Raw genomic sequence first — 27,376 nt, forward strand, 5'->3', positions numbered from 1 at the left:
TGGAACTTACCACAGCGTGCTGCCGGAACTGACATTGCCGGAGATGATGACCGGTGCTGGGTTGCAGGAGCTGGGATGCTGATGCTAGGAGGGTGGCTGGAGCTGTGAGGGTAGATGGCTGTGGTGCTGTGCGTGGCCGGAGGGCGACGGCGACGGTGTTTGCAGCTCTGTGCATCGGAGCTGGCTGTGTGGTGTCTTGCGGCTGTAGTTGGCAGTGTCAGTGGTCGTGAAGACGTGACTACCGGAAGGGTGCTGGTATAGTGATGGCCGGAGCTGCTGCTGTGGCTTGAAGACGGTGGCGTTGGTGATTTAGAGACTCGAGAAGACGGGCTGCTGGTTTTTTTTCTTGAGTTGCCGTGAGGCTGTGGGTGGTGCAAGGTTGCTGTTAGTATTGCCGTGTGGAAGCTCACGGCTGTTGTGAGTATTGCCATGTGGAAGAGGGGAGGCCTTGAAGGGCTGGGGAGAGTGAGGGAAAGAGCAGGGGAGTCGTTAGGGAGATGCAGCTGCCCTGGTATGCGTGAGAGGCAAAGCTGCTGCTGGGGGCCTGGGAATAGGATGGAGAGAGAGAGAGAGATGGAAGAGAGGCTAGGGTTGCCGTCCTCTCTTGGTGTGTTCTTGAGTGTGGGAGTGCTGCTGTTTTTTATAGAAGAGGGAGGGGGAGAAGAGGAACCCTAGGGCTGCCGCTCCCCTCACTTGAAAGCCTTCAACCTTCTTTTGTTTTTTTATTTTCTTCCATAATCACCAAAATAAGGCCCAAAAAGATTCAAGACTCCATAAAAAAAAATTCCGAGACTCAATTAAAATTTTCAAAAATAAAAGACTCTATCTAAAAATACCCGGGAATTTAAAAAAAACAACGGGACTCTATTAAAAAAATAGGGGGCCTCAATTTTAAAATAAAAACTCAATTCAAAAATGCGGGCCTCGATTTTTAAAATACTCAATTCAAAAACTGTCGGGTCTCGATTTTTAAAATAAAAGACTCAAAGTTAAGAATATCGGGACCCAAGATAAAAGAATCAAAAAGAAGACCGAGACCCTGTTTAAAGGACTCATTCAACTTCCCGGAGTGCTGGGTTTTCTTAAAACAGCCTGGTTAAAATTGGGGTGTCTTCAACTGTCCCTCTTTATGGGCTTTGTTGCTTCAAGGTAACAGTAGGAACTCTCCTACGTTATCCGTAGCAACAAGTCTATAAAGATAAAAGACGCCTATTTTAGTCAGGCCATACAACTACCTATGACTTGCTGCGAATGTAAGAATCCGAGTCATAAAGGATGCGAGAATCCGAGCCAAAATAACACAAGATGGCTTGCTGCGAATGTAAGAATCTGAGCTGTAGCAGATACAATGATCCGAGCCAAAATAACACAAGATGACTTGCTGCGAATGTAATAATCCGAGCCACGACGAATACGATGATCCGAGCCAAAACAACTTAATATTGCTTGATGCGAATGTAAGAATCTAAGCCACGGGGGATACAATGATCCGAGCCAGAACAACTCAATATGACTTGCTGCGAATGTAAGAATCTGAACTGCAGCGTATATGATAATCCGAGCCAACTCAATATGGCTCGCTGCGAATGTAAGAATTTGAGCCACGGTTGATACGATGATTCGAGCCAAAACAACTTAATATGGCTTGCTACAAATGTAAGAATCCGAGCCATGGTGGATACGATGATTTGAGCCAAAACAACTCAATATGACTTGCTATGAATATAAGAATCCGAGCCACGGCGAATGCGATGATCTGAGCCAAAATAACTCAATATGGCTTGCTGCGAATGTAAGAATCTGAGCCACGGTGGATACATTGATCCGAGTCAAAAAACTCAGTATGACTTGCTGCGAATGTAAGAATCCGAGTCACGGAAGATACGATGATCCGAGCCAAAACAACTACATAATGGCTTGCCCATGGCGGATATGATGATCCAAGTCAAAACAAATCAATATGACTTGCTGCGAATGTAAGAATCAGAGTTACGGTGGATACGATGATCCAAGTCAAAACAACTACATAATGACTTGCTGCGAATGTAAAAATCCGAGTCACAGCAGATACGATGATCCGAGCCAAAACAACTCAAAATGACTTACTGCGAATGTAAGAATCTGAGCCATGGTGGATACGATGATCTGAGCCAAAATAACACAATATGGCTTGCTGCGAATGTAAGAATCCGAGCCACGGCGGATACAATGAATCGAGCCAAAACAACTCAAAATGGCTTGTTGCAAATATAAGAATTCGAGCCACGGCGGATATAATGATCCGAGCCAAAACAACACAATATGGCTTGCTGCGAATGTAAGAATCCGAGCCACGGCGGATACGATGATCCGAGCCAAAATAACTCAATATGGTTTGCTGCGAATGTAAGAATCCGAGCCACGGAGGATACAATGATTTGAGCCAAAACAACTTAATGATTACTAAGTTGTGAAATCCTAAGTTTGGAAAATGGTTACTCCACTAGGGAAATCCAATTTGGTGCAAGGTCCTGAGATTCTGAATAAGTGCTTGGGTGTAGAACCTGAGGGCCAATGCCCTGGTTTCAAAGAATGAATCCATTTGTTCCTAGGGTTGGCTTCCCTAGTTTCAAAGCATGTTAATTTGTGCCTGGGGTGATTTGCCCCAGTTTCAAAGTATGTCAATCTGTTCCTAGGGTCAGCTGCCCAAGTTTCAAAGTATGTCAATTTGTGCCTGGGGTCAGTTGCCCTAGTTTCAAAGTATGTCACTCTCTGCCTGGGGTGAGCTGCCCTAGTTTCAAAGTATGTCAATCTGTTCCTGGGGTCAACTACCCCAGTTTCAAAGTATGTCAATCTGTTCTTGAGATCAGTGACCCTAGTTTCAACTATTAGCAAGACAAGAATTGCTCAATCAATGATGTCGGAAGGAGTTCAAAAGCATTTTCAACAAGACAAATATGAATGCATGGCACTATGCTGCTATATGTATGCATGTTTCTACTTATGATGAGTATGCACTTGTTTTCTTTTCTTTGTGATGCATGAAATGCATGAATTTTCCTTTCCCTGCATCCCTAATCTTTGATCCTGGTCATGTTTACCAATCTGATATGAAGGCTCCTGAACATGGATTCTGTAACCGCTTACTGCCATGTTGTTCAATTCCACTTGGATAAGAAAATCTCTAAATTGGTTTTCCCTAAACTTGACGTGACATTTGCCCCAGTTAGATTATTCTGTGACTGATTCTACCTATATCGTGTCTTCCCAAGGGGGACCTTCTTTTCAAGAAGCATATTGGTGATTTTGAAACCCTTTGACCATCCATCCTCTTTTGAAGAATAAGATGGTTTTTTTTTTTTTTTGGAAATAAGGAATGATCATGCAATTATGACATCAACTTACTAAATCAAAAGATCTCCTGCACAAGCTAAATTTTTTTACCATGTTTCAATGCTATTACAAGGAAAGTTCACACCAGTATTCGAAAGCCATATGACGTTGATGTTAATTTACCAAACTGAATGACTGATTTTTACCTTTTACCCACTGCCCCAGTTTTATTGAGGGCCACTTCTCCTCTTTTGTCTTATTCTGTTGTGAAACCACTGGAAATCTCTCCTTTAACTGTTGCCTTTAGTTTAGTCAAGTTCATCCCATGTTTTGCTCTCAAGATGGTCTTTAAGACTCGGGACGAAATGTAGGTTTAGGGATACAAGTTTTCAGAAGAAAAGGGAAACTAAGGCTCAAAAATCCCATCCATAATAACATTTTTTGCCCCAGTTTGAGTTGAGGTGCTTGCAAGATATTGACCGAACTTGTCTTTTGAATAAGCTGCCTACGTACCTTAGGTCATTACGTAGTTCAAACTCAACATTGAGTCTGACAATTCATTTGAGACAACAATAGATACCAATCTGGTCAGGACTTTCATTTGGATCGTAATGTAGGCTGGGGGGGTTATAGGTTAAAGAAGAAAAAGGTTAAATGAGGCTCAAAATTGTCGATCTTATCAAGGGTAATCTTTGGCGAAAGATCACATATGAAGTATGTCCCTTATTTCTTTCTTCTTCTTTTATTGCACCTTTTGTTTTTCCTTTCATGAAGGAATTTAGCTTTATTTTCATTTGGATTCCATTTGAGACTAATTTTTTAAAATTGCCCTAGTGTGGGGTGTGATCCTTTGACCGGTTAATCAAGAATTGAAATTTTTTCAAGCTCAACAGGGCTAGCAAGAGACTTATTTTTCTTTTATATTTCTTGTGTTGTAGCAGAAAAATGCCCTGCTGTCATTTTGGTTAGCCAATTGTTGTCTCATATGATCTGTTAGACCTTTGAAATCCCGAACCCAATTAAAATTTTTAGAAAGTGACTTTTGAAGAAATTGCCTTAAGATGCAGGCTGAAAGAGTTTAACGAATGGTAATTTAGTATTTGGTTCTTTTTTGGGAAAATTGGTTGGCCAAAGATGGTCATCTATCATTTGATCAAAACATGAGTAGCGAATTGACATGAAATTCTTGGCATAGCAGTGATAGCACAGATATTTTATTGAATTTTTTCGAGATTCTACACGTTTCTAATACTTCTTTGCAACATCTGAATTCATAGGGTGAGGAAAAGTGTGTCATCTTCATTCTACTTCCGCCTCCTGGATTAGGTTTTCAAAATTAACATCAATTTTTGGCTCGTGAATATTGGGATTATTATTTTCCTTATCTTTGCACGAAACATCAGCAAACAAAGTTTTGGCAACTGATCTCATGACACAAGTGATGTAAGGAAATGCATAATTCATTTTATTGATGAAGAAAATTTCCGAGACAAAAGCGTCAACGGATTACAAAAGGAAAATAACAATAAAGAAAACAAAAACCTTACATGAAGAGGATTGGGTAGACAAAAGTTTGCCAATTTGGTATTTCTGCCCCTGTGGTCGATGGGTAAAACCATTGATTCAGGCTATTTACGGAATCTCCCGGTTCCATAACTGATATGCTTCTTTGTCTGATTTCGGCTCTTAGATCTTCTTGCAACATATTAATCATTTCCTTCCCCGTGATTGGGTAGAGGATTCCTCTGGATCCCTGGTTGCTTGTTGTCAAAGGCTAACCATTCAGCATCTCTCAATGATTGCACTTTATGCTTAAAGGCCCAACATCGGTCAATGGTATGGTCGGGAGAGTTAGCATGGTACTCACAACGGGCCTCAGGATCATACCAATGCAGGGGAGGGTTCGTAATAGGAATCCCAGGGGTTGCAGATACCATTCCTCTTTTCTGTAGCTTAGGAAATAATTCGGCATATGTCATAGGAATGGGATCCACCCTTCGGAAGTTTCTGGGTACATTTTTGTCTCGTGCTTGCTGATTCTGAGGGGCTAGCATGGGCCTAGGAGCCATTAACTGGGGCCTCATGCCCGTATGCACTGTTTGATTTACCGCAAGTTTAAAAACAAAGTTTCTCTTTGGCCATTGGTTCCCACCTCTTGTGTATTGATTCCTCCAATTAAACTGCCCCTGGATCATCTGGGCCTCTTCCTCCTCCTTCTTGTTGGTCCACTTTTTTCTTGGGCCGGTTTCTGTGCCACTACTTTTGGTTTTCCTAGTTTTGATTGCCGTTTCAATTCTTTCTCCGATGGAAACTACATTCATAAAGTCATGGGGGGTTGCCCCTAAGAGATGCCCAAAGTAGGAATCTTTCAATGATTTCACGAATAAGGAGATAGCTTCCCTATCTTCCATCGGAGGGCTCACCTGGATGGCCATGTCCCTCCATCTGTACGCATATTCCCTGAACGTTTCGGTTAGACTTCATTTCCATGCTTTGTAGGGTCATGCGATTGGGTGCCATTTCTGTCATATGGTGGTACTAAGCTATAAGGGCATTCGCCAGATCTCTCTATGTGCGAATCCGGGCTCGGTCTTGTTGAATGTACTATCTGATAGCTGCTCTAGTCAAGTTATCCTGAAAGCAATGCATCATCAATTTCTCATTGTCTGAGTGTGCAGCCATTTTCTGGCAATAGAGGCGCAAGTGGGTCCAAGGACAGTGGGTTTCGTCGAATTTTTTGAAATTTGGGACTTTAAATTTCGGTGGTAGGATCACCTTCGGCACTAGGCAAAGGTCATTAAGATTAACGGAGTTGAATGTATTAGATCCTTTGATGGCTCTCAAACGCTCCTCGAGCACATCACAGCGACGCTCGGTCTTAGATCTATTTAATCCCATATCAAAAAATATGATCGGAGGTGTCCCTGCTGTTGGGAATCCCTGTGCAGTCACGGTAGGGATGAACGGAGGGATGTTTGGCATTGGGCCCTTTGTGTTACTAGGTGTAGGTGCTGAGGTCTGACTGTGGATCGGGGTAAACCCTGGAGCATGTGTGGGATCTGCATCTGTCTCGGGATCGACCTGCATCGCTTTTCCTTTCTTCATTAGCAACTCCAGGATTTTACTCATTTTATCGTTTAATTCTTCTTGTCCCTGTTCTATGCCCAGGACCCTGCTTTCTAGCTGTTCACTCATAATTCTTGCCTTCCTTCTGGTGTTGTACTGGTGGGTAGAAGTTTCAATTGTTGCAATCTGGTTTTACTCCTTGCTTCAGTTAAGAAAACCCGTCTTTTGGAACAATGAATGCATGCTTATGTTATGCAATGAGTGTTTATGCATAGACGTAATTAGTGCAAAAATACATACAAATAGAGATATGAACCTGCATATAGCCTATTGTGCATGGCTATGCGTGAAATTATGCATGAAGTGCATGAATGCAATGTAACCTAAATAACCACTTTGCCAGAATTCTGAAAAAAAAAACTTTTTCAACTAATGGAAGACTTCAAAATTAAGCCGAGCATTGATGGATCACCATTTCAATTCAATTCCTCCCTCAACCATTCCTTTCCCTGGTGACGGTCCATGTACCCTAGATCCTACGAAGAATCAGGTTATAATCTGGGTTTGGGGTTAACTTGGGCGAGTCAACCCATTGGGTTGGTTCAATGTGGGCTTGTAGGCTTAGATGTGCATTAGGATCTCGAGTGTTTTAAAACATGGGCTTGGATTGCTTAAACATACTGGATTGGATTTTTAGGTATTAGGGCCGAAACCCACTTTTGAAATCTGGGTTTGGCTTTTTGAAGATCAGGCTTGGGCCGGGTTGTTTGCTTAGAAGAAGGTTGGGTATGGGTTTGTTTTAAAAGAGTTGGGCCCGAATTATTTGAAAAGGGATTGGACCGACCCATCTTTTAAAATGCTTAGGCCAAGTTCTTTTTTTGAAAGAATGGGCCGTGGTCTCACTGTCGGGCTTTTCTAGAATATTGGTCAGGTGACATGCATGCCTAAAATGGATGCAAAATGCATGACATCATACAAACTATTTCAAAAACATATACACAAAGGACTAGATTAAATCACATGGAGAAGGATGAGGTTCCTGTCCCAACCCAAGGTAGGTCTATTATTTAGAGGGTTCTCCGAGGCTTTATCCTAAGCAAAGGATTGTGGATAAACATGTGTGGCTAGGCTCTATTACTTATTGATGGCAAGGTCCCTAGATGGAACTTCAATCCTCCCCCATAGGGGTCCGGATAAAGCCCGCACTGAGCGGAGTGGTTCGCGGGTCCCATCAAGCTTTACCACGAAAGGACTAATGCTATTATACTCCTATCTAATCCTAGCAGGGAAAGCCTGGGTATAGGGCGTGCGAAAGTGTGTGAATTTATAAGCTTAGCCTAATCCCTCTATTCCCCTCATTTATTCACATGCTATTTCAATCATATATGGAAACAAATTCGATCAAAGACATTTACATACTTATGGAAGCAAATATTCAGAAAGATATTCACATGAATTATTCAAAAGTATAGAAACAAATACTCACAACTCAAATACTTATTCAAAAATGTGGAAATGGATATTCACAATTAAGATGCTTATCCAAAAAAAAAAAAAAAAAAAATGTGGAAACAAAACATTCACAATTAACATGATTATTCAAAAATTATAGAAACAAAATATTCACAATTAACATGCTTATTAAAAAATTATGGACACAAAATATTCACAATTAAAATGCTTATTCAAAAATTATGGAAACAAAATATTCACAGTTTACATACTTATCCAAAAATTATGGAAACAAAATATTCACAATTAACATGTTTATTAAAAAATTATGGAAACAAAATATTCACAATTAACATACTTATCCAAAAATTATGGAAACAAAATATTCACAATAAACATGATTATTCAAAAATTACGGAAACAAAATATTCACAAAATAAGGAGTAATTAATAGACTCGTCAAATTTGATTTTGGGATAATTCCTAATTAATTACTGGCTTAACTTTCTAAAGTCCCCAATGGAGTCGCCATGCTCTCGCGACGTCTCGAGAGCGAGGGTGCCCAAGGGTCGGTGAATGAAAAATTATTTGATTATTTTCAGGAAAAAATAGGAATGGTTGGAGTCGCCACTAACCTTTTAGTGTGGTTAAAACACTTTATTACTACCCAGTTAAGGGTAGAATCGGTCTGCGTAACCAAAATAGGGATTGGGAGTTCGGTTATGCGAGGGGAAGGTATGAGCACCCCCTATGCACCCGTTCTTACAAATGGTACTTAATTAATCGAGAATTATCCCAAATTTAATTCAAAAAGTCTTTTTATTTTACTCCCTTTATGAATTTACAAAATGCAAATAAATAAATTATACAAATGTATACATAATATACAATATGTACATATTCCCTTAGAACCTAGGTACATGAAGCTTGAAAAGCTCATACCCTTTTGTTACAATCATAGAGATCGGAAAATCGAGAAAATATCTTATAAAAATAAGCATAATAATATAGTACTAAAAAAAAAATACTTAAAGAAAATAAATACCGCATATGAAGATAACAAAATCACATACCTTGATAATAATAGCACCACCCATAACTTAATGTATATATAATAATAGAACATACCTTTATACTAATAATACTTATCTTAATGTACATATACATATGATAATAACTCTTACTATAATAACAATAATTCACATACCATAGTAATACACCATAATTATAATAGTAATATACTTACTATAATAATAATATAGCTCACCTTAATAATACCCTACAATAATAATAGTAAAAATGATAAAACTATACATATGTTATAATGACAATAATAATGCACTATCGTATAATAGGACAATAATATACTATAAATATAATAATAAAGACATGGAAATAATCAAACCCTAAAGTTAACACACAATATATGCAAAAGCAATTAATCCATAAAAACAGTAGCATGGAAATAATTCGAACCCTAAATAAATATACTCTATATACAATACGCCAAAAATCGATACGCAATAACAATATAGAGGCAAATAAACCCTAAAATCGTTACGCAATAATCAACATAGAAACAAATCAAACTTTAAAAAAAAACATTAATCAAAACCCTAAACAATACACCTAAATGACAATGACGTGAAATAATCAAAACCCTAAAATAAAACAATAATCAAAACCTTAAGTGACAATATTATGAAAATAATGTAAATAACCAAAAACTCTGAACTCACAAATGGAAACATGAAATAATTACAATGATTAACAATAATAACCAAAATCCCTAAATACCATATAAACCATAAACATGATAAATATACTAAATAAATCAAACCCTAAACAACATGTAAACAATAAACATGGTAATGAGAACACCCTAAATAAATATGACTTAAATAATACAACTACAATAATAATATGTAGACATTAAACAAAAAAAATTGAAAATTAATATAACACAACCCTAAATAAATAAACAATGAAATAATAAAAATAATATACATATACAATAAAAACTTAAACTTTAAATATTAAAACCTAAACAAAAATCAATATATATATATATATATATATATGTGTGTGTGTGTGTGTGTGTGTGTGTGTGTATACATGCATGTGTGTGCATGGAACTTACCACAGGGTGCTGCCGGAACTGACGTTGCCGGAGATGATGACGGGTGTTGGGTTGCAGGAGCTGGGTTGCTGATGCTAGGAGGGTGGCTGGAGCTGTGAGGGTAGATGGCTGTGGAACTGTGCGTGGCCAGAGGGCGACGGCGACGGTGTTTGCAGCTGTGTGTGTCAGAGCTGGCTGTGTGGTGTCTTGCGGCTGGAGTTGGCAGTGTTGGTGGTCGTGAAGACGTGACTACTGGAAGGGTGCTGGTATAGTGATGGCCGGAGCTGCTGCTGTGGCTTGAAGACGGTGGCGTTGGTGATTCAGAGACTCGAGAAGACGGGCTGCTGGTTTTTTTTGTTGAGTGGCTGTGAGGCTCTGGGTGGTGCTAGGTTGCTGTTAGTAGTGCCATGTGGAAGCTCACGGCTGTTGTGAGTTTTGCCGTGTGGAAGAGGGAGGCCTTGAAGGGCTGGGGAGAGTGAGGGAAAGAGCAGGGGAGTCGTGAGGGAGATGCGGCTGCCCTGGTATGCGTGAGAGGCAAAGCTGCTGCTGGGGGCCTGGGAATAGGATGGAGAGAGAGAGATGGAAGAGAGGCTAGGGTTGCCGTCCTCTCTTGGTGGTTTCTTGAGTGTGGGAGATCTGCTGTTTTTTATAGAAGAGGAAGGGGGAGAAGAGGAACCCTAGGGTTGCCACCCCCCTCACTTGAAGCACACACGCGTGGGCCTTGCATGGCCCATGCCAAAGCCTTCAACCTTCTTTTGTTTTTTTTATTTTCTTCCATAATCACCAAAATAAGGCCCAAAAAAGACTCTAAACTCCATAAAAAAAAAAAAATTCTGAGACTCAATTAAAATTTTCAAAAATAAAAGACTCGATCTAAAAATACCCAGGAATTAAAAAAAAACAACGGGACTCTATTCTAAATATATGGGGCCTCAATTTTAAAATAAAAGACTCAATTCAAAAATGCCGGGCCTCGATTTTTAAAATACTCAATTTAAAAATGCCGGGCCTCGTTTTTTAAAATAAAAGTCTCAAGTTAAAAATATCGGGACCCAAGATAAAAGGCTCGAAAAGAAGACCGGGACTCATTTTAAAGGACTCATTCAACTTCCCGGAGTGCTGGGTTTTCTTAAAATGGCCCGGTTAAAATTGGGGTGTCTACACATTATTTGATCGAAAAATTTGAATGTTGATGCCAAATGTAATTTTTATTTCTTGGTAGAATTTACTAAGTACATTAAAAAGTTCAGACCTATCATTTAACAATTAGAGCCAAGTCATACGCAAAAAATCATCCACAAAGGACACAAAGTATAGATGACAAGTCAAATTTTTTGCTCTACAAGAACCCCAAATATCTAAATGATTAAGAGAAAACAATGATTTACTATGAAGTTCTACTCTAGATGGAAAATATGTCATAATGTGCTTTTCCAATTGATACGTAGAAACACCACGAATATTAGTTGAGGAAGCAATATTTTAAGAATTGGACCCACCATGACCACCATCGAAATAGTATAGGCCATCCTTCTCATGCCCTCTAGCAATCCTCTTCTTAGTTCAAAGATCGTGGATAACACAATGAGAAGGAAAGGAGTTCACAAAACCGTTGTGAGACTTAGTTAAATTACTAACTAATAGCAAATTTAAGGGAAATTTAGGCACATATAATGTAGGCGAAATAGGAATAGAAGGAATTGAGAGGATATTGCCAGACCGAGAAACTGGTGTCACTGAACCATCAGCAAGGGTAACTTTAGACTGTAAAGTAGTGGGGTTTAAGGACTCAAACAAATTAGGACTACCTGACAAATTAGGACTACCTGTCATATGGAAGGAGCCACTAGAATCTATAATCTAATTTGAGGAGAATGAAGAGGCAAGAAGCCCAGTTGTACCTGAATGGGCCGCAGTAGCACTAGATGTAAATGACCGAGATTGGAGTTGTTGAACCATGCAAAAAAGATTATTAAACTCCTCTTGGGACACGGTGGATGAGGTACTCAACTCCCTAGTGGAGTGGCTAGGTGCATTTGAAGTGTTAATAGTAGAATCATCCTTCGCAAGATACTTATTGGCCAAGCTGTGGTTGCCCAAGGAGATCCCAGTAGTGATCAATAGCATGATTTTTCCTTGCCACAATACGTGCAACTGTGAGAACTGCGGCAATGAAATCCTTGTTGTAATGCAGAATCGCTGCCACAACCAGAATCTAAATCTTTTCCTTGTCCTCCCAAATTTCGCTGACTACAGTTAGAGGCAGTATCCATGGCTGAGTTGTTGCAAGAAGGAGCTTGAGAAGTCATGCAGTTCACACTAGCACAAACAGCACTTTCAGGACTTCAAAAACCTAGAACTTACAACACTCCAGACTCCCCCAAACCCAGAACTTCAAGATGCAGCTATGACTACAGAACTGAGCTTACTATCCTAGGATTTATTTAACCACCAAGACCAGGGCAGACCACAGCAAAGTACTGCAGGGATTTAATAACCAACCTGGCAGCAGCTCCAGGCATTATGTCTGGCAGCAACTAGAAACAAATGCAGAAAACAACAGGAAATAAATATTTGAACACCAATTGAAACCAATCAGCAATAGGTCCCAAATGCAAATCATCAAAGCAGCATCGTCAGCGAACCAAAAACAGCGACATAGGAACAGCAGCATACTAGAAACAAGAGTGTCACTAACTCCACATCAGCAAATCACCATGAATGCACACAGCTTCCTGCCAAGGGTGCTGCATAACCTAACCCAGAGGGAAAGTGTCCTTAAACGACTCTCAAACCAACCAGAAAATCAGATTTGAGGACTGATTAGTGGAGGATAGGAAAAAAATTATGAAAAACAGAGTGTCAATCAGATAAATCAGATTCGAAGGACATCATGCTTTGATAACATGTCATAAAGTTAGAGATGGAGGAGAGAAGAGGAGTGAAGAGAAGGAGAGGAGAAAAAGGGGAAAATACTGAAGGGCAGTTTCCTGGAGTCTACATACAGCTCCAAGTCTGCCCTCTTATATATTATTATTAATAATGTCTTAAGGACAAAAATACCCCCGTTAACACACCCTAATTACTAAAATGACATATTCTTGTCTAACGTTAATAATTTATTGTGTTTAGTTTAGTTAGTATAGAACTATGTGTATTTGGGAGCTTGTTTGTAATATTTTTTGTAATTTAAGGGTTTGTTTGTAGTTTCATGTAGTTTTAGGGAATTTCTTGTGTTATTGGCTTTCTTAAGAATAGCGTGTGAAAGCCATGTAGGAGATGGTGATTGATGAATTTGAATTCATGTGAACATGAGTTCTTTTCCCCCCAGTTGTTTCCTTCTCTCCCCTCCTTTCTTCTTCCTTCTTTTTCTTGTTTCCCCTCTCTTCTCTCCTCAATTTCTTCTAATTTCTCCCTTGGCAGCAGAACCTTGATGCTGTCCTGCAACAGATGGTTTTGAAAATTTGAGTAGATAATAGCTAAAATGCAACTTTTAGCCATTAAATAAGAGGGAGAAGCTAGAACTGTTAAAGCTTCATTAGCTGTACAGGCTTGGTGAGTAGGCAAGGCAAACTAAATGGGTTGGTGACAAATCTTGATATGTATCATCAAATAACCATGTATTTTAATATGAGGCTTGATAAATTTCATCATTTTCATTTTTTTGTTCTTGAATTTGGTTGATGATTTTGATAAAAATAGAAAAAAATTACTTAAGAAAAAAGCAGTCATTAAAATGAAGTATGCATGCTAGGGAAATAATGAAATTTATTGATGACAATTGAGTGGTTGTGGCAAAAATATACATTTCTTCTTCACACTTATTTGTTTTAAATTTGAGAACTAAAGGCACAAATCAGCATAGGCATTTGTTGCAGGGCTGGAAGGAGGATGACTAGCCACGCATTTATTTTAAATCAGGCTCTTATGATTGATGTATGAATTATGATTTGTTTAAAGTTGTCTTATGAGTTAATATGCTAATATGTGGAGCAAAATAGGACTCAAAAGGATAAGGCTTAGTTTTGTTGTTGTTGTTTGTGTATATATATTGCAACACCTAGTACACAAAACTCCCATGCCATATACGGGTCCAGGGAGGGTATGATGTACGCAGCCTTACCTCCACAATTGGAGAAGGTGTTTCTGTGACACGAACTTGTCACCTTGTAGTTCAAGCGTAACACTTGTACCACTGGGTCAAGGCTACCCCCAGCACACAGGCCTCCCATGCCATGAGGGTCTGGATAGGGCATGCTGGATGCAGTCTTACCTCGATGCTTGGGAAGACTGTTTACGTGATTTGAGCCTTGACTGTTGGGTTTGGATGTAACACCTTCACCATTGAGTCAGGGTTTGTCTTCTTAAGAAAGTGGGTGTTATGTACTTTAAAGTGTTTTGAAAACCAGACCAGACTGGCTGGTCCAACCGGTTAAACTGGGACCCGGTTCCCCATGCAGTGCGGATCTTAACAAATTTTGAACAAGTCAAAACCCTGAAAAAACTGGACAAATTGGATGAATCCAAAGAACTAGATAGAACTAGGGTCATGAGACACTGCTCATTTTTTCCAAATCTTGATTTTGTTGGATTTAGATTTTTGGATGAAAGTGAAATTTGTAGAGAGAGAGAGGAGGAGGAGCAGCTGCTGCAAAATGTTTATCCATATCTTGCAAATGTTCATCCATTTCATGTGCTCATCATATTATAATATCTCAGCCACACATACCTTCAGCCCTGTCATGGTCCTGGGAGATGTAATGGGCAAGTTTGTGATTCAGAGAGAGAGAGAGCTGGGCGGGCGGGGTGGGGGGGGGGGGGGGGGGGGGGAGGGAGGGGATGGACAGTGGATGGCCGTGCTTCTGTCCTCTTGGTTTGAAAGAAATTGAGAACAGAAGGTGGAGGAGGAATTGAATTAAGGGGCTTTTCACACCAGCCAAGCTAAAAATTAAAATAATATAATAAATACATGATAATAATAAAGTTGTTGGGAGTTGGGACGCATTATTGGAAGCGTAAAAGTTGACCATTGGAAGTGAAAAAGCTGACTTGAGAGTTGAAGCTTGAATAGGTGAAAGTTTGCTTTAGATGAAGGTGTAAAACTATTAGTTTGCGGAATTGAACATTGGTGGCTGCTGGAAAAATGCAGATTTTAACTACCAAACAACAGCATAAGGGATGATAAAACAATGCATATATATAACATATACGATCATTGTATTGCAGTATTGTATTTTAAAATGGACCAGTTGGAATGCATGAACTGGGAACCAGATAGCCATCTGGTTTGCCTTCTAAAACATTGATAATTTATAAAGAGGATGTTAAATAATTTATAAATATGTGACTTAAAATCCTGAAACCTTATAGCCAATCAATCCTACAGACTACAATGGCGTTTGAAATAATATTATAAACCAGTTTGCTTTCAGATCACCAACTATACCCCTATATGCATGGTCACTGAATACTTGTGGAGAAGCACATTACACTAAGTGTGCATCTAGCTGGAATCTTTTCTTGAAACGGGAGGACTTGGTTGGGTTAATAATATCACATTGCTAATTCTATATTTCTCCCTGGTTGATCATGGTTGGCACAATAAAATCAATCCATGTAGCTTCGACAGCTCCTGCTCTATTGTTATGTTGAATGGCTGTATTCCTGAGGGTAGAACTTTCTAAATTTTTAATTTTCTTGCCTATTCCATTTCTTTTTTCATTCATTCAGGGAAACCCGTGCTTCAGTTTTGGAGCAGTCTCTAAGGAAATTAGGTGTGGAAAAACTTAGTAAAGATGATGTCCAGAAGATGCAGTGGGAGGTTTTGGAGTCAAAAATTGGGAATTGGATTCATTTCATGCGAATTTCTGTAAGGTTTTACACAAAATTTGGTATGATTGCTAGAAATTTCTATTTTTCTGACAGCTTCATGCTTGAAACAGGTCAAACTACTATTTGCTGCAGAAAAGAAAGTTTGTGATCAAATATTTGATGGAGTTGATTCTCTCAGGGATCAATGCTTTGCTGAAGTGACCACAAACTGTGTGGCTGTGCTCCTCAGTTTTGGAGAGGCTATAGCCAAAAGCAAGAGATCCCCAGAAAAATTATTTGTTCTTTTAGACATGTATGAGATAATGAGGGAACTTCATTCAGATGTATGTTCTATGTCTCTTGCTCCTCGAATACTAAGCTGTGATTACATAATTATCTGTCTCATTGAAATTTGATTTCATTTATGTAGAGTCTTAAAAATATTTTCTAGCATTTGATGGAATTTATGTAAATTCATTTTGATGTGAATGTGTAAGTATTGAATGGTTTTGATTGTTGATGGGTGGACAAAAGTTTCTCTGCAAAAAAATTGTGGATGCCATCTTGAGTTTTAGTTAGAGAATATATAGCATAAATCAGTGGCATAGAGGTTTATAAGGAAGAAGTGTAAACTTATTTTCTGATCACTAGTTAGCTTAGCTATGACTGCAATTTCTGAATTTACCTGCTGCATTTTTTGCATAATGTTAAATTTATTTTTATTTTTCTGATTACTGGGGAATTCAATCAACGTACTTATTCTTTTTATTTTTGTACATCTTTGATGAATTTGCAGATCCATGCTATCCACGTATTACCTTAATTTTCATTAGCTTTAATAAACTTGCGAGTGAAGTTTGATTGCATTTCTGTTTGTTTAAAAGTTTTTTGAGGTGTTTGCTGCTAAGCAGTTTTATTTATGTTCTGATCCATACATTTGGAATGCTTTTGTTGGACATTTTATCTGCACTTAACCGTAACCTCTTGAGAAACTTTGGCGACTTCTGTATTGCGTCATACACTTAAATGTTGAATGTCTTTTTTTATTTAAAAAAGTTATTTTACAACTCACAACACTGATTCCCCTATTTGGAGTTGGAGCATGGTCACCTATTGTTGTTTGGTGGGGGGCAGGGGGCTGGTAGGAGGCAAGCCATTAGGCTAAAGGCCAGTGCATGCATTTGGAAGGGCTTTCATTGGCTATTTTATGCTATAGGTTTTTTAGTGTATCCATAAATAAATAATGCTAAAAAGTTTTGAATATTTCACTGCAAAAGATTATATGAAGTTTTTGAGATGTTTGCTGTGAATAATTTTTTTTTTCATTGAAATTTTGCAATTCCTTTATTGGGGCATCACTTGCATATTGAATGCCTTTATTATTTTACTTTCTTAGTGCTTTACTTGCACCCAACTCACAACACCAACTCTCCTATTGGGACTTGAAGCTTGGCTGCCTAGTTGGGGGCCAAGAGGTGAGCCATTTGGCCAAAGGCATGGTATCACAAAGCTAAGCTCATTGAAGGTCTTATTCCTTCCTGTGACCACTTCTATTGTGCACATTGGGTGGGTAACAATCATGTAAGTACTAATGTCAGTTCTATTCTTTGGGAAGGAGATGTCTTAGGAAGAAAAAAAGGAGTGTGTTTGTTTGGTCATATTGATGTTCCCTCACGCTAGAGTCGGAATTGCATAGAAAGCTCCCTAAGGAGAGTGAATACTCACTCACTAGCTATTGGAAATGAGCTTAGCCTACTTTCTTCCCTTGCTAAACACACGTTACCTAACGAGGTGTGATAATATGAATTGCATTGTTTTACTGTTTATTGCTTGACTCGTGTTTACTGTTTACTTTAATCCTTGCTTACTGCTTCCCTTTAATTTGTATTTGATGCTTGTGAACTTGTCTAGAAAGTCCGCAATTTACTTTTGGTTGACTAGTTAAGCTCGTATGCTAGAACTAGTATTGCACAATCCTTCACTTGGTGTGAAGTGGCCAGCTTGTGACAATTATTATATGATCTTGATCACTTGCTTTTTAATTTGATTGCCTTTGGATTGTGGGATATGTAAAGCATTGGTGAGAGAATCATGCTGTGTTGTAAGACAGAGAGATTTGATGCACTGGAGAATACGTATTGGAGGGATATGAAAAACAGCAATGAGGTTATTGTTGAATTTTTAGAAAATTTTTGTGGTACGATAGAAGAAATTACAATGAGTTTACTGCGAAGATGAACCTCATCATGCTCCCAAGAATGCTAATTCTACAAGGCTAGGATATAGGAGAGCAAGGGTACCAACCAAGAGCATTCAATGATGGCGGTGATGCTAAGGAGTTGAAGAGCCTCTTATTTGACATGGAACAATACTTTCTTGTGGTTAGGATGAACCTGGAGGAGGTGATAGCATTCATGGCTATTGGCTAATATGTACTTGTATGGGGATTGCAAGATGCCATGATGTAATAAGTACAATGAGATTTAGAATGGTTGGTGTATAGTTGATACTTTGATAGATTTGAAGAGAGAGCTAAGGCCCAATTTTTTCTTGAGAATGTTGAGTAGAATTCTTAACATGAACGGCGATCTCTTAAGTTGTTAAGTACATGGGGTTGGTGAGAGAATATGTGAAACAATTCGTTTTGTTGATAATGGATATCATGGACATGTTAGAGAAAGACAAGTTGTTCTATTTCCCTTAAAGTTTGAAGTAGTGGACAAGGGTTGAACTTCATTGACAAAGAATTCAAGACTTGCCTACTGCACAGGATGCCATGGAGTGCTTGATTGACTGCGTTAGCGAGAATTCCCCTATGTCTAAGGAGAGTGGCTTGTTGTGTGGAAATAATAGAATGTCTTTTCAAGTAGGGCAAAACCAAAGCAAGGGAGCTCACACCCAAGGTCTTAAATTTCAATTTCAACTAAAATTTGAAGCTCCAAAAGTACAAAAATTTTGATTTTGATGTCAATTTTGATTTCAATTTTAAAAAACGATGTAAATTAGTTGTAAAGCATGGAATTCTTTTGTGAAAATTTAGGAAAGGTTAATAGGCATAATAATGTAACTTCTAGGACTAATATATTACAAATTAAATACATCTATTAGTGTATGAGGTGCAATAGTTGTAATATAATATATGTATTAAACATATTAGGTTAATGAAATTCATAAATCAATTAAATATTATTTATTATACAAATAATGATAATTTAGACATGAATGGCTAAATAAAATGTTGTTGAATGTTTTATGTAATATCAAAGGCCTTTGTAATAATCTTTTGTTTCAATAAAACAAAGAAATTAAAAGAGAAATTTCATTTTGCGTTTAAATATTGCATTTGAATTCTAATGAAATTTCATTCTATAGTCAAAATGTCGACAAGTTTTGCTAAAATTTCAAGTTGGAAATTAAGTAAGATGAAAATCAATTGCCATTTCGATTTCGAGGGTGATGGAAAGTGAAAATTTCGACACCAAGGTATCAACTTCAAAGGCAGCATCCTTGTCTTGGGCATTAACTGATGAATTGTGAGGGAAATCAGTAACTCTATGAGGGCTTTGATATAAGAAGCGTGCTAGCTTACCCTTACCATTGGATGTGTTAAAAGGCTGAGACGATGAAGCTTTCTTTGAAATTGACACCTTGCTATTGTTTGCCCGATTTTTAGGTTTGCCTTTCTTGAAAGACTTTGCATTGTTTCCACCCAACCTGCCACTCTTTTTGGACATGGTGGAACTGTCTCCAGTGTAATCAGTAAAGCATTCTATGGTAGCTTGTGTAGTAGGCAAGTCTTGCACTATTTGTCAATGAAGTTTCACCCTTGCCCATAGTTTCAATCTCTCGAGGAAATAGAAAATCTTGTCCTTTTTTGACATATCCAGATATCGAACATTAAAGCAGAGAATTGTTTCATATAATCTCTTATTGTACCAATGTGTTTATCGTCTTGAAATTGGGCCTTGATCTCTCTTTTCAAGTCTATTAGTTACGCATCATCCATTTTATATCTCATTGGATTTGGTATGTTACCCCAAATTTGCATCACGAATCAAGTACATTGTCGCCATGGGTACTTGCGCCTTGTCTAAGTTGGTTCTTGCCACGCGAAAGTATTGCTCCATGTCTGATAAGTTCTCCTACTCCTAATCATCATTGGCACCCATATGCTCAGGGTTTTGACACCCTTGTTCTTCCATACTCTACCACTGTAGAGTTGGTATTTTCAACAACATGAACAATTAGGTTCATTTTGACAGTAAGCTTACTCATTTAGATCTATAAAGTTCTGCCATATCTTGGAAGTCCTATGGAAACTTCATAGTGGAATGCTATTGATTTTTTTGTGATCCTTTATGCATCAACATGTTTAGGAAGTTTGGCTATCTCCACAGCTACATTGTTGGCTGTCTTAGCTTGTGACCTTAATGCTTCAATTCTCTCGATATTAAGGGCATGGTCTCTTACTGATGCTTCACTCATTCCACAGTACGAGGGAACTGATTCATGAAGCAATTAACCAAGTTGTGATACCAACTGTCATGGGCCAAAACTGTACTCCGGTTCACCACATGAACAAATTCTCAACCATGGAATTCAATGTTAAACAAAAGCAGTAAACAACCATGAAAGTAGGAGGGGTCACATGGTAAAGTATAAAGCAACATCAATATTCACACCTTTGTAGGCAGTTTGTGTTTAGGGAGGGAGGCTAGTAGACTAAACACGTTTGTAAAAGCTAGTGAGTTCTACAATGATTTATGAACACTCAACCACCCTTAAGAGCTTTTTACACTATTCTAGTTCTTGGATTAGGAGAAATTAAATTGGCAATATCCTACTCTAAAGAATAAAGCCTAAACTACTATTTACATCATGGTTATCCAACCCATATACACAAGACTAGCGGTCAATGCGATCATAGGCAAGCATAATGCCTTCAACAAGCTTGGTTTGTGAGAGACGGGTAAATGATCCAAGTTTCAGGTCCACTGAGGAGGAAATCTGAGCTCGTGACTGTCAACGGAACAGCAAACAGCAAAGCAAAAGATTTCTTTCCTTACTTCAGCCCACATTTATTTCCTTCTATTTGAATTCATTATTTTGTACAGTTAGCATATATTTAGTTTACATGTATAGGGCTTGACAGATTATATTTTACTTGTATAGGGCTAGAATCATGCTAGACCTTATTTACTTTCTATGTATAGCATTCTTGTAAAGTCTATATATAATATACAGAACTCAAGGCCAATTCATTCGGCCATTCACAAAATATTTGATATGGTATCAGAGCGAGCCGACTACTAAGTTTTTTTTCCCCTTCAATTTTTTGTCTTCTTGGTTTTGTGGCTGTTGGGGTTTTGTTTTCTCTTCTGGATTTTTTTTTCTCTGTTCTTTTGGTACTTCTGTGGCTGCGTGGCTGTCGGAATAGCAGGTTTCTGGGTTGCCATTTATTCCTCCAGTCTATATCCTTTTGATTCTTGGCAGGCAGGCAACAATTTTCTGTTGCTGTTTGTGACTTTCGGCAAGCAGGCATAGCAAGATTCTGGTTGCCACTTATTTCTCCAGTTTCTGTTGCTGTTTGTGACTCTCGGCAAGCAGGCAACAACTTTCTGTTGCTGTTTCTGGCACTTATCTTCTCGGCACAGCAGGTTTTTGGTTCAAGATTTAATTTTTTAGTGCAGAGAGGTTGTTCTTGGTTTTTCTTTGTACCTGCGTTGTTTTTTTTGGGCTTCTAGATTTTCTGGTGGTCTGTTTCTTTCAGCACAGTTTTTTTTTTCGGGCTTCTTGATTTTCTCCATTATTTAGCATGGACTCCGCACCTGTGTGTGCCAAATTTACGGGCAACAATTATTCTACGTGGGTTTTTTAGTTTGAACTTTTCTTGAAGGGAAAAGATCTTTGGGGTCATATTGATGGCACGGATTGTGCACCCAATCTTGATAAATCCAAGGAGTCCGCAGCTTGTCCTTCATGGGCTGTGCTTGATGCTTGGATTATGTCTTGGCTTCTTGGCTCGGTTGAGCCACATATTGTCCCCAACTTGCGACCTTATCACACCGCTCAATCTATGTGGACTTATTTAAAAATAGTATATCATCAAGATAACGGTGCCCGTCGTATTCAGTTAGAGCATGCAATTGCCATGTTTCAACATGACAATCATTCCATCCAAGACAATTTTTTGGGGTTTTTGATTCTTTGGAATGAATATTTTGATCTGGTTACTACGGATGTTCTTGTGGCTTCTCTTCCCATTATTCAATGTCTTCACGAGACTAGTCGTCGTGATCCATTTCTTATGAAACTCCGCCCCGAGTATGAATCTGTTCGCTTGTCTCTACTAAATTGCTCTCCTGTTCCTTCTTCGGATGTTTGTTTTGGTGAGTTACTTCATGAAGAACAATGACTTAGTACTCAAGTTACTTTGACACAATCTCATGGTAGTTCTGGGTTTGTCCCTATGGCTTATGCTGCTCAACAACAAGGACCGTTTGCGCATTCTAGCACTTTGTAGTGTTTTTGCTGCAAAGAATTTGGACATATCGTTGCTAATTGTTCCAAGAAATTCCGCTCTTATTGCAAGAAGGGTCACATTATCAAAGAATGTCATATCCGACCTCAGAATCATTAGGCCCAAACATTCCAGATTTCTGTTAGTGTACCCCCCACAGTGACTTGTGCGGCTCCTGGCTCTTCTTCAGGTGACTTCTCTGTTCTTGCACCTCCTCCAGTGAATTAATGCACACTTGAAATGGTGCAACAGATGCTAATTTCTACATTATCAGCAATGGGGCTCCAAGGTAACAATTATACTAATCTCTAGGATGTGGACTTGGGTGCCTCAAATCACATGACAAATAATCCCACTTCCTTGTGTCATGTTCGGCCCTACGCTGGTCAATCTGCTATTTAGACTGCCAATGGAAGTTCTTTGCCAATAGCTGCTGTCGGAGATGCCTCTTCTAAGTTCACTAATGTGTTTCTTGCTCCTCAGCTTTCCACGAATCTTATTTCTGTTGGTCAATTAGTTCATAACAATTGTGTTGTTAATTTTTACGGTAATGGTTGTGTTGTGTAGGACTAGGTAACGGGGGAGCTGATCGCGAAGTGACCTAAAGTGGGGCACTTGTTTCCACTACTTTTGCCTGTTCAACACGTTCGCCAGTTTCTTATATTAAGTCTTTTGCTTGTAATAATGTTTCAGATCTTAGTATGGTGTGGCATCGTCGTTTAGGCCATCCCAATACTCAGATCTTATCTCATGTATTGAACTCTGGTTTACTTGGTAATAAAGAACGTTCTTTTTTATCTTTTGAGTGTGCCTCTTGCAAACTTGGTAAAAGCAAAACTCTTCCCTTCCCTTTGCATGTTAGTAGAGCTTATTAGTGTTTTGAGCTTATCCATAGTGATGTTTGGGGACCTTCCTCGGTTAGTTCGCATGAAAAATTTAAATTCTATGTGACTTTCATTGATGATCATGGAAGATTTACTTGGGTCTACTTTCTTTGCTCTAAATTTGAGGTTTTTCATACTTTCACTGAGTTTTTAGCGTATGTTGACAATCAATTTTCTACTTCTATTAAGACATTATGCACAAATTCTCGTGGTGAATATGTGTGTATTGAGTTTCAAGCATTTTTGGCTTCTAAAGGCATTATTCATCAACGTTCATGTCTTGCTACTACCCAACAGAATGGAGTAGCCAAACGGAAAAATCTTCATCTCCTCGATGTGGTTTGACTCTCTTGCTGGAATCCTCTGTTCCATCCTTGTTCTGGGTTGAGGCTACTTAATTGATTAATTGTTTACCTTCTCAAGTCCTACTCATGGAGTCTCGTTATTTCCGTTTATTTGCTGAGCAAACTAGTTATGATAACCTCCATACCTTTGGTTGTGTATGTTTTGTTCATTTACCTCCTCATGAGCGAGATAAATTATCTGCTAAATCTGTTCAATGTGCATTCTTGGGATACAATGTGTTTCAAAAGGGATTTGTTTGCTATGATCCTACATTACATCGTACACGCATTTCTAGGAATGTTATTTTCTTTGGAAATCAACGTTTCTTTCCTGTGTCCTCTCTACCCTCCTCTTCTACTGTGATTCTCCCCTCCTTTGAGGAGCAGTTCTCGGATCCTCATCTAGTCAGTTCTCGTTTTAAACCAGGCATTGAGTATACGCGGCGCCCCCGCCCATAGTCTCTTCCTGTGGCTCATCCGATGTTTGATCCTACTACGCTCCAGATTCAATCAGTTGCAGCACCTCCAGAGCCTTTGGTACGTCGCTTTTCAAGAGTGTCTATACCCCTGGACAGGTATGGGTTTCCCTCTTCAAGTTCTGGTAGCTTTGTTTCAGCTCTTACTGCTGCATTGTCCAATTTAGATATTCCCACTTCCTACTCACTTGCTGCCAAGCATGATTGTTGGTGACAAGCTATGTAGGAAGAAATTGCCGCTCTAAAGGTCAATCACACCTTGGACATTGAGCCTTGTCCTCCCACCATTGTTCCTCTGGGTTGTAAATGGGTTGACTCAGTCAAGGTCCGATCTTATGGAAGTCTGGATCGTTACAAAGCTCGTATTGTTGCACTTGAGAATAATCAAGAATATGGTATCAATTATGAAGAGACCTTTGCTCCTGTGCTTAAGATGACTACTGTTCGTACGATTTTGGCTATTGCTACTTCTAGTGAGTGGCCACTACATCAGATGGATGTCGAATGCTTTTCCTCACGGGGATTTTAAAGAGTGTATTTATATGAAGCCACCCCCTGGCTTGTTTCCCTCTTTGACTACACATGTGTGTAAAATTCGTTGTTCTCTTTATGGTCTCAAACAAGCTTCGAGGGTCTGGTTTGATAAATTCCACACCACTTTATTACAATTTTCATTCAAGCGGAGTAAGTATGACACTTCATTGTTTCTTCGGAAATTAGACATGGGTATTGTTGTTCTTTTGGTTTATGTTGATGATATTGTGATTACTGGTTTCGATTATTCTTTACTTGCTCAGCTCAAGATTCATCTCTCAGAGTCCTTTCATATGAAAGATCTTGGGTCTCTCACATATTTTCTTGGTCTTGAGGTGAATTGTAGTCCCTTAGGTATTTCACTCAATCAACGTAAGTATGCTAGTGACTTGGTGGCCATAGCTGGCCTTCAGAAGGGTACTTTTGTTGATACTCCCATGGCATTAAATGTCAAGCTTCGCAAAGAGGAGGGTGATTTACTTGCTGATCCTGGTTTATACCAAAAGTTGGTGGGTAGTCTTGTCTATCTCACCATTACTAGACCAGACATTTTTTTTGCTGTACAGCAAGTCAACCAGTTTCTCCAGACTCCTTGTTATCTTCATTTGGTTGTTGTTTGTAGGATCATATGCTTTGTTCAGGTCACTTCTGGCCGTGGTTTATTCTTCCCTGCAGGAAATTCTACTTGCCTTACTGCTTATAGCGATGCTGATTGGGTTGGTTGTGCGAATACACGTCGTTCCATCACTGGTTGGTGTGTGTTCTTATTTGATGCATTGATCTCTTGGAAGAGTAAGAAGCAAGACAGAGTTTTTAAGTCATCGACAGAATCTTAATACCGGGCGATGTCTCTTGTTTGTTCTGGAATTATTTGGCTTCAAGGCTTGCTTGCTGAGCTAGATTTTTCGGAGATCGATCCTACACCTCTACATGTCGATAATATGAGTGCTATTCAAATCACAACCAATCCTGTCTATCATAAGCGCACGAAGCATATTGAAGTCGATTGTCGCTCTATCTGTGAAACATTTGAAGCTCGTGTTATCACTCTTCCATACATTTCCACTGAATTACAAATTGCGGATATCTTCACCAAGGCTCTTACTCGTCATCGACATTGCTTCCTAAGTAGCAAATTGATGCTTGTTGATCAACCCGCATCAATTTGAGGGGGGCTGGCAACGAAATAGCAAACAGCAAAGCAAAAGATTTCTTTCCTTACTTCAGCTCACATTTATTTCCTTATATTTCAATTCATTATCTTGTACAATTAGCATATATTTAGTTTACATGTATAGGGCTTGATAGATTATAGTTTACTTGTATAGGGCTAGAATCATGCTAGACCTTATTTACTTTCCATGTATAGCATTCTTGTAAAGTCTTTATATAATATACAGAACTCAAGGCCAATTCATTCAGCCATTCACAAATTATTTGACAGTGACCTGGGTAACCCACTTGAGAGTAAGGTTACCAGTTACCACGACAATACAAAAGCACGCCAAGAAGAACCTTGTCAAAGATCTAGTGGTCCAAAACCTTGTGAAGTTGGTTAAAAAGGACAAAGCATGCCAATTCTGGTTAGAGGATAGCTTTCTGCTTTTTGCTAATGTGAGGAAGATGCTATTGTAGGAGTGTCATGACACCAAGCCACCCTAGATGGCAACAAACTTAGGCATTGTTGAAGCAGAGTAGCGAATATACTCGGACTTGTCTCACCTGCGAGTATGAAAAGGTCGAGCAAAAGAAGATGTATGATCGTTGGAGCCTCTTCAATATTGATGACACTGTGGAATACTGTATTCCTTGATTTCATTGCAAATTTTCCTAGAGTTGGACAGTTAGGGTCTATACTTGTGGTTATAAATGGGTTTAACAAGTACCATACTCTCATACTAGCACAGTAGTACTACTAGGCAAAAAAGACAACACACTTGTTCTTTAAGCATGTTGTGAAGTATTAGGGTGTTCTTCCATACATCATTAATGATCAATACCTAAGATTCTCTTGCATGAGATTCATAGAAACTTCAAATCAAAACTTTTTAGAATTCTTGGTTCATAGCTTGAAATCTATTTGATCTATCACCTGCAAATTGATGGCTCGACTGAGAGATTCATTAGGCTATTAGAGGGGTACTTGCATCATTTCATCACTGCCAACCAGAAGAGTTGGGCACAACTACTTGATGTGACTTTGTTATTTTTCAATGCTTAGAAGAGTTCAACAACCAAAAAGAGTCCATTTGAGTTTGTTATGGGTTAAAAACCATTGTTATCTCATATAATAGATGAGCCATATATAGGAAAGAGTCCAAGAGTGTTTATCTTTGTCAAAGAATGGAGAAAAAAGTGGAGATTGCCCAAGCCTATCTGAAAAGATTTTAGTGGATGAAGAAGTGGGAAAATCAAGAGAGAAGAATGTTGCATTTAAATATGGGTGACTTGGTGCTTGTTAAGTTCCATCCAGAACAAACCAAGTTGCTATGGGGTTAGGATATGAGATTACTTTGCAAATATGAAGGACTAGTCCCTATCTTGGCCAAAGTTGAGAAAGTCTCTTACAACGTTGATCCTCCGGTTTGGATGAAGGTGCATCCTGTGTTTTGCATAAGCTGCCTCAAGCCATTCATTGCCAACATTGAGTAGTTACTAAAGACCTTGCAACTCGAGAAATTGAAGGGATCCTTCTAGATTGAGAGTTCACATCATAAAGGTGACAACTATACGAGTTCTTAGTGAAGTGAAGGGGTTTTGAAGATGAAGAAATTAGATGGATGTTAGTAGAAGATGTAACCATTCATGGGCAAAGCTTTAAGGTGCTTAATGTCAAAGTATATGAGGACATCGATCAC

General features: G+C 38.8%; 1 protein-coding gene across 2 annotated transcripts in view; it reads left to right on the forward strand.

Moving 5' to 3' along the window:
• Positions 1 to 27,376, forward strand: part of LOC131164107 (exocyst complex component EXO70A1) — a 69,984-nt gene that overhangs the window by 22,277 nt on the left and 20,331 nt on the right. For both annotated transcript variants that reach the window (XM_058121075.1, XM_058121083.1), the window contains 2 exons: positions 15,680 to 15,818; positions 15,892 to 16,104. In XM_058121075.1, the coding sequence (XP_057977058.1) occupies positions 15,680 to 15,818; positions 15,892 to 16,104 (352 nt within the window). The remainder of the gene's footprint in view (positions 1 to 15,679; positions 15,819 to 15,891; positions 16,105 to 27,376) is intronic.

The sequence above is a fragment of the Malania oleifera genome, chromosome 1, assembly GCF_029873635.1.
Source record: "Malania oleifera isolate guangnan ecotype guangnan chromosome 1, ASM2987363v1, whole genome shotgun sequence".
Taxonomy (NCBI): Eukaryota; Viridiplantae; Streptophyta; class Magnoliopsida; order Santalales; family Ximeniaceae; genus Malania; species Malania oleifera.